The following is a 13,996-nucleotide window of genomic DNA, read 5'->3' as shown; positions in this document are numbered from 1 at the left end:
GGACAGTAGCATGTGACATTCGCCATTTTGTTTCATATTCGCCATTTTATTTCATCTTGCATAGCATAAGCTATATTCTTCTAAATACTAGTTCTTTTACCAGGTAAACAACCACAAATCTACCAATGCGCTATATAGTTCAGCAATTCCTAAAGGACTTACCCGAGAATATAACGTAAACGTAGAGAAGAAACACTCGTGTCTTCATCACACATTTTGATACAGAAGGGTGACATGTGATGACCTAAAGCTGCAAGGAAACAAAACGACGAATCGTTTGCCATAATTCTGGAACAAAACATCACAAAATGAGTTTTCGAACTCGCGCGCACGTGTTCGAATTCTGTCGATATCGACAAACCAATCTTTGACGAATGCCTGTAGAGCGCTCTATGACAATGCATTACGAATATTATTCGCATCACCAGGTGGCTGTCCAGTGTTTCCAATATTGGCAGTGCAAGTCGTACAAAAAGCTCCTGAAGTAATATTTATTTGACATTTGGAGCAAGGATTCATTATGCCAATATGTCCAAACAATGGAGGGCTGACGAGATGCAACGTACAACACACAAATTCCAAGCGCGCGCTCACAATCGTACCTGATAAAATAGGAGGGGAATACACCTGGGAATGCTGGGAATTATTCATTGATTCCGACTGGCTCCAATGTCTCGGAGCGAAAAATTATTTCCCATTCTCTCAACCTAAGACGGTTTTCATTACCAAATAGAAGAGACGGTGGTCGGAAGCATTAAAATGTATAAAACTGGAGCAGAACGATTTCCTTGTCTTGTATAACGGAAATATTCAGCAAATCGATCACCAAGACGTCGTGTAGTCGATCCTATATACGTATAAAAGTCGTGACCAGAATTTCTTATGCGTCCTTGCATGATGCAGACATTCTCCCCGGCCATCACATGTCAAAAAGATGTGTAAATCGTACTACAATTGTATTGGGAACGTTTAGATTCTGTATTTTTGTTTGTTTTAGACTTTTCTTCAACTGTTGATAATTACTAGACAAAAGAATTTTTCTCGTAAAACCGAATCATATAAATAAATAAATAAATAAATAAATAAATAAATAAATAAATAATTGATTAATTAATTAAAAAAGAAAGAAAGACAAACATGCACGTAATTCAAAATAAATATTTAAAGACGTCGATTAGAAAAACAGTTTTATCACAGTCTATTTGACAACGAAGATATTTGAAGCGATAATGCAATGCGATCTATAATATAGATTGAATTCTCGCATGTGATTGAAGTGAATAACAATATATAGGTACATTTGTCAAAATTTGAAAATTTAAAAATGCTCGCGGGAAATATGTAACTGTGAGGTCAGTTGTTTCTTTCCGTCTGAAATCAAGAAATCACAATATATTTACCACCTCTATACTCGATGATTTTAGTAGATATTTTTTTGGCTGGATACTATAAAATGAATGCACAGTTTTAAAAAAGTGGGAAATACAATGATCATTTCTCCAAAGTCTCACGCGTAAAATTTGAATCGGTAATTTATTCATTTGACATTTGTTTTGATGACACAAGGTGATGACAGACCAGATTGAACTACCACACTTCACTGCATTAAGCATGCTCAGTAGTTCAACAACTGAAAGTGTCATTCTTATAGGTGAGTTGCAATCCCACTATGCTCTTTGTGGACCAATTTAAATTGAAATTTGTTATCAACATCCTTCTAAACTTTGCTATATGAAAACTTGTTCAAAGTTCATTTGAAACGATGAATGAAATGATTGTCGCCATCTCGTTTTCAAGGCCATCAACAGTCATTTATTTCTCCCTACAGACAACACAGTATACGGAGGCCATATTGGATTCTAAAATTGACTAAACTTTGTACGGTGACCCCAGATTTTTTCTTGAGTTTTAACTGAAAATAAGGTTGAGTTTTCGTCGTCAAAGTAAAGCTCCAAAGTTTATTTTTTTATTACCGAGGCGCGCACTATAAAAAGGCTTAATAAAAAATTGGTTGTCCCAATACGCTAAATTTTAGAATAGGTGGGGTAGGTAGATTTTTTTATTTTATCTATTTATTTTTTCATGTATGAGTGTCTAGTTCAGGTTTTCCATTGTTCCAAATGATTTCTGTGTTATTTATTTCTTCCTATCAGATGTACAGCCATTACAGATTGGAAGAATAGTTTTATATTGTATTTTAAGTTGATAACAGTTTCCGCATCCAGTGCTTCTCGCGAGACTTCACAATTTTTGCGATTTTATTTTTTTTTCTCGAATACGTAAAAAAAAGATTAGGGTCAGCAGTGAAAAACTAGGTGGGGTCAGGTAACCGGAACCCAACAATTATTATTTTTAGGCCTAATTTATCGAAGTCATAACTTCAATTTACGTATGTGTGGTAAAATCGTACTCGAAATCACTAAGTGCATAAAACTTATTTGCTTAGCTTAGAACAAGATATACAGTTCTAGGCATTTTTGAGTTAATCTTATCAGAATACAAAGGGTTATCATTTATTCAAGTACTAAAACCATGTTCAACATCTGCCTACCTTCTGGCTAATAATGTATTTCAGATTGGTCGCTTCAACACTTCTTTGTTTTAAATCAATAGTGTATCAACTAAAGCAACTGATCCATTCGTCTAAATATACGAGTCTCCGGGGATGTTACTAGTCAATGTGTACCAGTAAATAACCTGATGACGTCATTAATTCATTTCACTGAAATATGTGTTGACAGCATGGAATCCGTTGACATTCATGATTAAGTCCTAATTGCTATGTTTTACATCGTAACATTTGTACAATGCTAGAACAAGAACAAGAAAATATCAAATAAATACTATAGTCAAAATTACACAGATTGCAATCTAGGCAATGTATATATACTTCCAAAAGCAAACTGAGTCTCAATGAAAGTCGGTATCTATTTGAAGCAATATCGATTTTCATACAATATTTCTCTCCTGCAAAGCGTAATACGGTGTCGACAGGAAGAATACATAAAATTCACGTACAGTGTCACGAATTGTAAAAGATAACAATTTGGTTTTTTGACTGTGTCTTTAGCTAATTATAAAGTGTTTTAATGGTGCATAGTTCTGATCAGAATGGCTTTTCTGTGTTACAGTGGATTTCCCCAGACCGAGTCAAAGCTATTAAATGAACTAGATATCACGATCAGTGAGCCTGATCACAAGGTTTCATGTTGAGATAGACACCATAGATAACACACAAACATCACTTACACCGTGTGGGCTCTGTGTTTAGTTAATGATATAAACAGTAACAGCATGCATACTACTACACAAGGTATAATCTGTTGAAGTTAAAAAAAAACATGGTCAGCAGCCAGTGAAAGTTGTTAGAATCTGTTAAAGTTTAAACATATACTTACATACAGAGTCCCTATGGAAAGCCCTAGAAAAATATTTCATTACATTCACTGCATCTTTTGGTACACATGTAATAAGGGAAGTATTCTACCAACTTTCAATGGCTGCTGACCATGGATTTTGTTTGAACTTCAAAGCCTCACATGTATAGTCACTCACTTGTACGCTCATACAGAGAGACATCGCACTCAAGTTGTGTTTTTTATTATATCATAGTGTTTATCATAGTGACATTAGATCACTGAAAAAATATCTCCCTGCCCATCGGACTAGTCGACTTATATGTCATCCACAACAAAAATCTACATAGTGGCAGTAAAGAGACCTTAGAACGAACTAAGCAAATGTACATTAGTGAAAAAGAAAAGCAGGTTAACTCCTTTACACATTTTCTTTCGGAATCAGTCATTTATTAAACGAAACTAACCATAACACGAATATTAAACTTTGACTGTGCTGCGAATAATTACGAAAAAACAGTGAACAAAGTATAATATTCATGCATTTCCAAATCAGAGGAAACTTTCGTTCAATTTGATCTCAGGGGTACGTTACTATTTCTTCTCAATTCCTGAATTACAAATAAAGTTAAATCAATATGTTTCCTTTGGTTGCTTAGATACGATTACCGACATGTCAGTCTGTGAATTTAAAACAAATACAGAAATCGAACTCTTCTACAAAGTAACACTAATCAAATAACTCAAATGTGTTTGATGTTTTAAATTGCCATTTTCTCAATTGGTTTTTTGTATAAAATGTTGACAATTTGAACATTGAAGAAAATTTTACCAATTGTCGCCACTAATTAATCAACTTGGCCTAAAAGCCCTAGTAACTATAACTTAGATTTTTTTCACAACTTCCTTGCTATTTAAACCTGCACTAGCTGCAACTTGTGCATTTCTTTATTCAAGCAACTAAACATGTCTTCGCTAAAAATTGTCCGGTAACTCATTATAAAAAGACACTGTACATAGTCAATTAGTGGTTGGTTTTAGGTAGTGTGGTGACAGGTTTAAATCTTGAGCGAAAGCTTAGTTTTAATTCCGATGTTATGTTAGTTTGACTTGTCTCTATACATACTATGTAGAAGACAGTGTCTCAAAGTAGTATTGGTCTTGGAAATCAAATTCGACTTTTGCTATTACTTTGTTCATCCAATCCCAATCTCAGTTAAAATCAATAAGACACCAGGTGTCGTCGTATAAATGGAGAACAAAGTGATATTATTTTAGGTTCCAATATGGCTGCCGAATATAGTGTTAACTTTTGGCAAAATAGGATATTGTCGCTTCTCTTAAAAGTAAGTTGGGGAACTCTAGATTTCCTTTATTATTCTAAAAGAACCAGTAAAAAGCTTTCTTACGGGAAAGTTTGGAAAGATGTTTGTATTTCAGACGTTTGTTTTGTTTGGGCGTATTTTACTTCAAGTGAAAAGAAACCTAAAGACTAATATAGTTGGTTCGATTCCTTTAAACTTGTTTAAATACAACCATTTCGCGCCATAATCAATTTAATTGAACTATTATAATACTTTTATTTTTTTCTTTATTGAATTTATTCGATTTTACTGCAATCTTCTCTGTTTCATGTGCATTGTCAACGACAACATTAAAGTCCTTAGACGAAGTCGAGAATTAAATTGATTTGTAGTCATCATTTCACTCTGGTGAAAAAAAAGTATGATAAAAGTATGTCAATACGATATTGCTTATATTGACATTTGAATATTATCGATTTTTTTAAACTTCCGCAACACCAAAGCAGCTTTTTTATACCATTTAGTGTTATAATCCGAATGCAGTAAACAAATAGTCTAAGAGTAATTCATGAAAACAAAACAAAATGTAGCGCGCACAAATTTCCAAACGACTATGGTAGTCATTGGTTACCATAGTGACGAATTAGAAAGAATAAAGGATTTCACATTGTATTTTACAGATGAAGACAAATGAATGAATAAATAATCAACTACATACCCCAACAAAACCAAATCACGTGACAGACCCCTGCATTGCCAAATCACATGACAGACCTAGTACCACCGACCACATAAATGTGAAAGCGCTGAACTCCGTAGTGGTAATCTGAGGACACATGGTGCTAGCGATGTGTCACTTAGAAAATAACGTACTGAGCAATACGTCTCCTGATACATTGTGATCAAATTTCAGGAGACTGATCTATTATTGATGTCAGACATTTCAATATTAGACAAGGAAATTTCACCATCAAAATATTCGACCGTATTGTTGCATCTAGTAATTGGACTGTTTTCATTTTGTGAACAATTTTCTGTATCGACAATTAACTCCTGCAGCGATTGGTGTTTTTTATGAACGCAGCATGCTGTTCTAGATGTTATTTCAAGGTTTTAGTCACGATAGTATTCGGAACAAGCGCGGAATCAAAATCTGTTATTTTAACCTTTTACATTCGATCGTTACAAACAGGAACAGCTTACACGAAATCCATCATTTGAATGTCATTGATCAGCACTAAGTCAGTGTATGTTTAACAACTTTAAAAGGCGTGTTATTCTGACTGCATAAAGAAGTGAGGAATGAAAGAAGATGGATGAGAACATCAAATCAGTAATACTTGCTATTTTACTATCTAACTGGTGGTCACTGACGTCGTCTGCACCTTCTGTACCTAACATAACTGTTGGACTACTTCTACCTATCAACGGTACATTGCCGTTTGATGCCCGGCGAGCACAGGCCGGTATTGACATCGCATTTGAAACTGTTCAACAAAGAGTACAGAGTGGCGAATACACAAATTTCACGTTGTCCTATATCTGGAAGAACACTGGTACAGAATGTACGCCAGCCAAAGATTTCGGTCCAGCATCTGCCGCCGAACTTCACTATACCTACGATGTCGATGCTTTCATCGGCCCGGGTTGCAGCTGGGCGACCGAACCGACAACACGACTGGCAAAGGTTTGGAACTTGGCTGTTGTCTCAGGTGTTGCAACGGAGCAGGCATTGATCAATAAAGACACCTACCAAACATTGACCCGTGTGTCGTACAACTCTGCGTCACTGTCAGATTTCTTTAAAGAAGTCTTTAATCAGTTTGGCTGGAAAAAGGCATCAGTAATTGTTGCAGACAATGTGATATGGAAAATTATGGGTAATAGTGTTTTGAACGGATTTAGAGGCTTAGATGACTATGATGTATATGGAGTTGACGTTGATGAATCAACTGACCCGGATTACGAAGATGTGTTGTTACAAGCAACAGAGGAGGCTAGAGGTAAGTTCCATTTTAAAATAAACACATTGTCATACGATGAATTCAAGATGACTAACTGGTCATGTCTAAAACATTTACAATTATATTAAGATGAATCGCAGTATAAAGGAGAGGCGAGTTAAGGATGATTTTAATGATTCTTACTGCCTACTTGCCTGCCTATATATCTATCTACCTAGCTACCTGCACAACCAACGTACGTATATCTACCCATCTACCTATATAAACTACCTACATATACATACCTTTCTGACTATAGAAATATAAAACTAACTTTGTATATCCACATGTACTAGTATACAACTACCTATACGTACAGGCATGCACATGTACACACACACACACACACACACACACACACACACACACACACACACGCACACACACACACACATACACACACACAAAAAAAAAACACCCCAAAAAACCAAAAACAAATCAGTGCACGCTTGCCTGCATGTACAAATACATACATACATACATACATACATACATACATACATACATACATACATAAACACATACATACATACATACATACGTACGTACGTACGTACATACATACATACATACATACATACATACATACATACGTACATACATAAATATATGTGTATGTGTGTGTGTGTGTGTGTAAAACGTACAGATACATGTACATTGCATTATATTATATTATATTATATTATATTATATTATATTATATTATAATATATTGTATTATATTATACTATATCATATCATATCATATCATATCATATCATATCATATCATATCATATCATATCATATCATATCATATCATATCATATTATTGCGGATATCATGAAAGAAGAGATAAAACATTCTGTAGAATAGCTTCAACATTCCTATAACTTCATGAAATTTCACGATTACTATACGTTGGCGATGCTTCGTCAAAAAGATTCGTGGAAGATGATAAAATGAACGAACAATGCGAACTAAAAATATGACAAATGAAACGAACGAAAAGGGGTTTCACTTGTATGGAAATGTAATTAACCACAGTTTACATAATCTTAAAATTATACGCATATATTCCATATCTCGATATATCTGTGGATCAGTTTACACTATCAGAAAAATTGACAATTGTGGTGATAAACTGAACTAGCTATCATAAACATATGATGCTAGGCGGTCTTTTTTTTATCATGAGGCGAGTTTGCACCTGTCACATTGTCAAGAAATGGTCACTGAATTAACACCAATGTCAGTATTCGTACTCAGGCTAATATCATTGTAGTCTCATTCTTCATCAACCTCTGTGTTATCAAATTATCGAGAGCCAGTAATAATTAACCCAGTGAACATCCCAACGGATAGATTACCGATGGTTATCGTATCTAGCTATTGCTATCTTTGCTTTGGAAGATTTTTGTATATATACAATAATGGAGGTGAACAGTAAGGTGAATAGGAACATGTGTGGTGTTAAAGCGACCGTTCTACATTATAGATCGTTTGTTGATAGAAGTAAAAAGGTTTTGTTTACTCACATACTCATTGCCCTACAGCTAGTTGATCTAATGTTAAAATTTGTATACATGTAACCTTGAATGAAAATAGGCTTTGTTCACAAATGAAATTGTAACTGGAGATTATATCATTGTCGTAAATTGGATATGAGAGTGGTTGTATTTTTTTATATATTGGATATCAAATCAACAATACTGATCAGGTGTGTTAAATAGTTATATGTAGAAGTACCATAACAATGAAAATCGCTAAAACATGAAACGAAACGCCGCCTGGCTCGACAAAAATCCTACCAACAGTGCTACATTTTATCATCATAATAACAGTACTACATTTTATCATCTGGCTCAACAAAATCCTACCAACAGTGTTACACTTTATCATCATAATAACAGTGCTACATTTTATCATCTGGCTCAGCAAAATCTTACCAACATTGCTACATTTTATCATCTGGCTCAACAAAATCGTACTAAAATCCAGTTCATTTAAGTTCTGTGATCAATGGGGACGAAATGCATCATTGAAAAATGTACACAAAGTCTATTTAATAATTCTCTACAACAAATGAACAGTCTATACCGCTCTGAGTTTACATTCTATGATAGATGTTTACACGTTAATGTCATTGTATACTCAAATAATGTTTGACCCAAATATGTGCCATAGTTTTCACTCCATAATAGTAACTGCATCATGTTATATCACAGCAAGCAAATGCCGAATAGCTGACTTGCTCGTTAATGTGAATTGGATACGAAAGTGTAATCGTTGGTACCTAACGGTTCAAAGTACGACCTCTCAAATGAATCTCAATAAGAATGAATACATTTAATAGCTAACACACTGCTCTGATTTCAAGAATACTCTAGGAAAGTCGACGATCTACTCCGAGATGTTCATTAACAGCAACATACACGTTTTTAAATATACCAGCATGCTTAAATCAAAGGTCGTGACTAGCCTAAAATAGTATGGAATGCCGCCAAACGTTATAAATTGGTTGCTAAGTACATGCAAAAAGGTCGTTCATCGGGGTTGCTCTCCAAACATAATATTCTCAAATACGGATATGCTTGCGTGAGGTTTGGATAAAGTTCCATAAAGGTAACGTTTTTGGTATTAAATGATTATGTGCAGGAAAAGGTAAACGACTAAAAGTAGTCTACAACTTACACTTACAAATAACGTGTCATCACTTGTAGTACTTAAAAGCTTATCCTTAATGTTACAAAATGATGAAGAAAAAATATCAAAAATGTGAGATGATGAAAGATGTGAATCTACATCCAATTAATCTTAGACTGAGCACGAAAATATTTTAAAGAAATGTCGATGTTATTTTTATCGCCATGGTAACAAGTGAAAATGATAATGCATCCGAACACTTTTTATTTTATTTTCTCCGACAACTGTCACAAAAAAGTCAACGTTACATCAAGCAATGTTGATATTAGATTTTCAATTCACGATTGTATATAAAGTTGATATTCATTCTGAGAACAGAGGTGTAGATGTCTTGTTGACAATAAACTGTGAGCATGTGATATGCTTTTAAGGAACATTAAGGAATTTGTAATAAATTGAAATACTTTAGTTGCACTGCTTCATCGTTAGCCGTTCTCAGTGGATCCTGGTTGCATTATCTGAACAGCTACTGCAAATATGAATTTAATTACGTCTCGTGTTAGTAATTAAAAGATGTTACACCATGTGTCTTATTCCATCACATGTTTTCAAAAGAGTGATTACTTACTACATTTACTGTCCACGTTTAGCAAAGTCTTACGACTTATTATGACGTTCAAAGAATGTAACATCATTTGAGAAGGTGAGAGTTTTAATTTCGACTTCAAACTGCCTTTTGTGGTTAATACGAAGCAATATCAAAATTTCTGATCAAGTTACTTTGCTAGATTGTTGTCGTTTATTTGATGGACAGCAAGACATAATTTCTTTTAAAATGTCCAGTTTCAATGATATGATATTGGCTTATATAAAATATACCTCTTCGAATCGAATTCTCCGATGACGATTTACTAGTGCGTTTGTCACTCACTTTTTAATTGCAGTTGGAAAGAGTGAGGCAGGAGAAATTTCATACACGCGATTCTTGGCAAAATGTTGTTGTCGAAACATGATTTCGTTTGTATGCTAGTGTGAACAATAACCGTGCCAGGTAGACTAACAAGGAAGCCCGGCAGCCTAATCAAGTGGTTCACTGCAGCTAGCTCAGCTGGGTAATTAAAAACAGGATACACACACATGAAAATGGTCAAATTGATGATGAAACGTTGAAAGGATTAACATACAAGTTCAAAGTATGGTAACCAAAGCTATATCTGCTAGAGTCTAGCAATATAAACTAAAACTGATTAGATTTGCCGTTCACAGGCACATTGAAGGCTTAAGCAGGTTAATTGACATTTTGTGTAAAATTAATGTAAAATTCCACTTGTAAACCGAAAGGATAAAAACCTTGTCGATTAACGAATGACTCGATACACAACTAAATGTACTAAAGTCCTAAAGGTACGTTCGACCTACATGTTGTCTGAGTGGATAGTACACGACAGTCAATCTCTTCAGAAATACGTTTCAGTAAGTTTATACAACCACATAAGCCAAGGTGTACACGTTCGAAAGGAAAATACGGAAGCTATATATTTTCCTGTCAATCTACATCACGAAAATGAAAATGGGTTAAAGCCTCCCATAGCACAATTATTTCCTTGTTATTTTCTTAAATTAAGTTTGCCTCTAATACTTGTTTTCAGTTAGCTCGAAAACAGTCGTAACGTATTAAGGTTTTGTACTCGTCTTCGTCTGATAGTAGCAAAACCCTTCTACCACTCATACTTTACCGGATTTCTGATGAAAGAGAATGGAATGATAAATTATGGTAAAATAGATTTAGATTCGTATGTACACTGCCTGTCATTAATCGCCAATGTTGGTTTTATAGAAAGCCTAAGTTATCTCTTTAAAATCTGCGTTTTCCTATTTCTTTTTAGTGGCGTCTAATTTTATCAAGTGAACTTGTAGTAGGGGCCTTATGTATTATCAATACTAGCTATATTCTGGAGTTTGTCTCTGTCGCAAATTCAGAAATATGTGGATATGTGTAACTTACAACTACGTTTTACGTCTGATTCATTTGAAGCCATCTATCAATGTAACCAACTACTGGTCACGTGCACAGTTATTCTCACAATAGACCTCAAGCCACGAATTCGGCAATAAACCTGAACTTCACAATGAAGTGCCAGTGTGTATTAAAGAAATACAATTTTATTAGGTGTGACTGTAAATCACATTAAGAGGATTTCGTGTTTAAGAGGATATTCGTGATATATATTTGATCAAAGTCACGTATTTTGATGCTAATCAAATATTGTGAAATATGACATAGATATATTACATTTTGAATGAAACAACTTGAGTTAATTAAAGTATTTACTCTGTATAAAACGTAGCTATACCAGGTTTCAATTCTACAATCTGATTAAAGTATATATGTATTGTCAAGGCTGACTAAAAGCTATCGAATTAAAACACCTGACATTTAGTTCAATATACGTTTCATACATTCTATCAATGACAAACAATGATTGTGTACCGATAGCCTTTGTGAAAGATTACTGATTGCAAATGCCAATACTACACATTAGTGTTAACACATATATACAGGAAGAGTTGCCAATGTTATGGCTTCTATATCCCCTCAATACCTGTTTTCCGGTTTTTTAGACTATAATTACAGTGTTCCATTATTGGATTTTGTTAAAATATACCGGGGATGAATGATTGCCTTTACACAACAATAAACCTTTTAGGTAGTATACGCTCAATTTAGAAGTTTTTATTTGCTACGTGGGTGAAAGTATTTACAAACAGTCTAGATTGAACCCTTCTCGTATAATGTTACTACCAAACCAGAGTGACGATAGAGTTTCAATTAGGCAGCACGATATATTTTGCGTCTCACACAATGTTTTTCAAGTAAGACGCGTACGAAATACGGAAACTGAGAGCAGACAAATATATTATTATGACCCATTTTCTGTCACTGGGAGCACAAAGCAACATCACTGTCAGATGAAACAAGGAAGATTCTAACACAGAACTGTTTATTTGTGTTCACAGTGAGATAAAATGTAACACTGCATGTGCGTGCGTGGGTTATCATGCTTGTATTTTGTTTATGTAAGTCGTAGCACAAAACGCTGTGTGCGATGTAAAAAATATCGTAGCCGAATTGAAACTCTATAGTCACTATCGTTTGGTAGTAGAAGACGTGGTGCTGCCGAATTGAAACTCTTTAGTCAGTATGGTTTGAAGTTTCCTTGACTTTATTAGAAGTATACAAACAACGAATTATGTCTTCGAATTGTATTATGTAACTGAAATGAAATTTAAACTATTAAATTCGTGGTAAAATAAAAAAGCAAGAGAAATAAATATGTAATAATTTCTTTCACAGACTAATACCATCACCCATTCAACCATGTATCAACCACATATTGATTATGGTTAATATAATCAACTAAGCTATTATAGCAAAGAAAATCAAATGTATTTCTTGTCTGATGTTGCGTAGCATGAATTTCCCACGCCAGAGAAAATAATGCTGTGAATAAAATGGGGGATTTTTACATGTGTAAAGACTTTATCGACAGATCTTTTATCCTGAAACCATGTCAATTGATAAACTAGAGTCTGGGTGGTTGCTACAACAGCTGATGTTTTTTTATACGGAAAACGAAATAGGTTCATTTTTTGTTTGTACACAATGTGACAATTGATGACTTTGAAAAGATCTACCATTCTTATGGTACAGGTCTGTGTCAGCGAAGTCGGTAACAGGTTGTAACAGAGTTTTAGTCACAGGCCTGTTAACAGATAAGAAGTGTGGCTATATTACTTTATACGTTGCTGTGGGTACACTGCTGATAAACGGATGGGCATACATGCATAGTGTGGCTGTATTTTCTACATGTGATTGTACCTGTGTGTACATGACTGTACATATGGACGTGCACACAGGTGTAAAGTACTTGAACTTAAAATATTACTGCAACCCTTTTGTTATATACTCTCATAACTCATACACCTATATTCATACCTGTACCAACAGACCTATTACATGTAAGTGCACACAGTCATGAAATCTGACCTGCCCCTCTAACAGAATTTGTACTCAGTACACATATCCTGATACACAACTGTGTGTATACCCCTGTTCAGCCATAAGATCACAGCGAGAAATTACACACCTGTATACATGTCTGTGCCAACATACCTGTTTTACATGTCTGTGAAAACAGCTATGATATTTTACAAAATGTACAATCCCTGTAACAGCACTTGTTTTACATACCCTATTACAGGATCTGCACAGTAGACTACAGGCCTGGTAAAGACTACAGGCCTGTTAAAGACACGTCCTGTAATCTTCCAGTGGATTTCTAGCAGTGTGTAGTCTTGGTGTTATTAATTCCTCCCAATGTGTAAAATGCAATCATTTTCGAAATGACTGATGCGTCAAAGTACATATGTTTATTCATTTATTATTCAAAAATCTCATTAAAAATAATGAAATAATGCCGCCCCGGTACAACAGTGACTTAATTATACATTAACTGTATTAAGGAACTAAATCATGTATAGACTGAAGTGAAAGAAAGAATAATAATGACGTAATACTTGTCTCATGTATATGCAAATTAAGACCATAGTAATTGTATCCTCTTATCATGGGAAATGTATAATGTTAGTTTGCTTGTAGAAAGACGCATACTACATATAGCATAACATGGAAAGCATTAAATATCAGA

General features: G+C 34.5%; 1 protein-coding gene across 1 annotated transcript in view; it reads left to right on the top strand.

Annotated features, from left to right (window-relative positions):
• Positions 1-5,972: 5,972 nt before the first annotated feature.
• Positions 5,973-13,996, top strand: part of LOC144447692 (atrial natriuretic peptide receptor 1-like) — a 38,224-nt gene continuing 30,200 nt past the window's right edge. The window contains exon 1 of the mRNA XM_078137771.1: positions 5,973-6,663. Coding sequence (XP_077993897.1) covers positions 5,973-6,663 — 691 coding nt within the window. The remainder of the gene's footprint in view (positions 6,664-13,996) is intronic.

Source organism: Glandiceps talaboti, chromosome 16 (assembly GCF_964340395.1).
Source record: "Glandiceps talaboti chromosome 16, keGlaTala1.1, whole genome shotgun sequence".
Classification (NCBI taxonomy): domain Eukaryota; kingdom Metazoa; phylum Hemichordata; class Enteropneusta; family Spengelidae; genus Glandiceps; species Glandiceps talaboti.
This window is presented reverse-complemented; position numbering and strand designations above follow the sequence as displayed.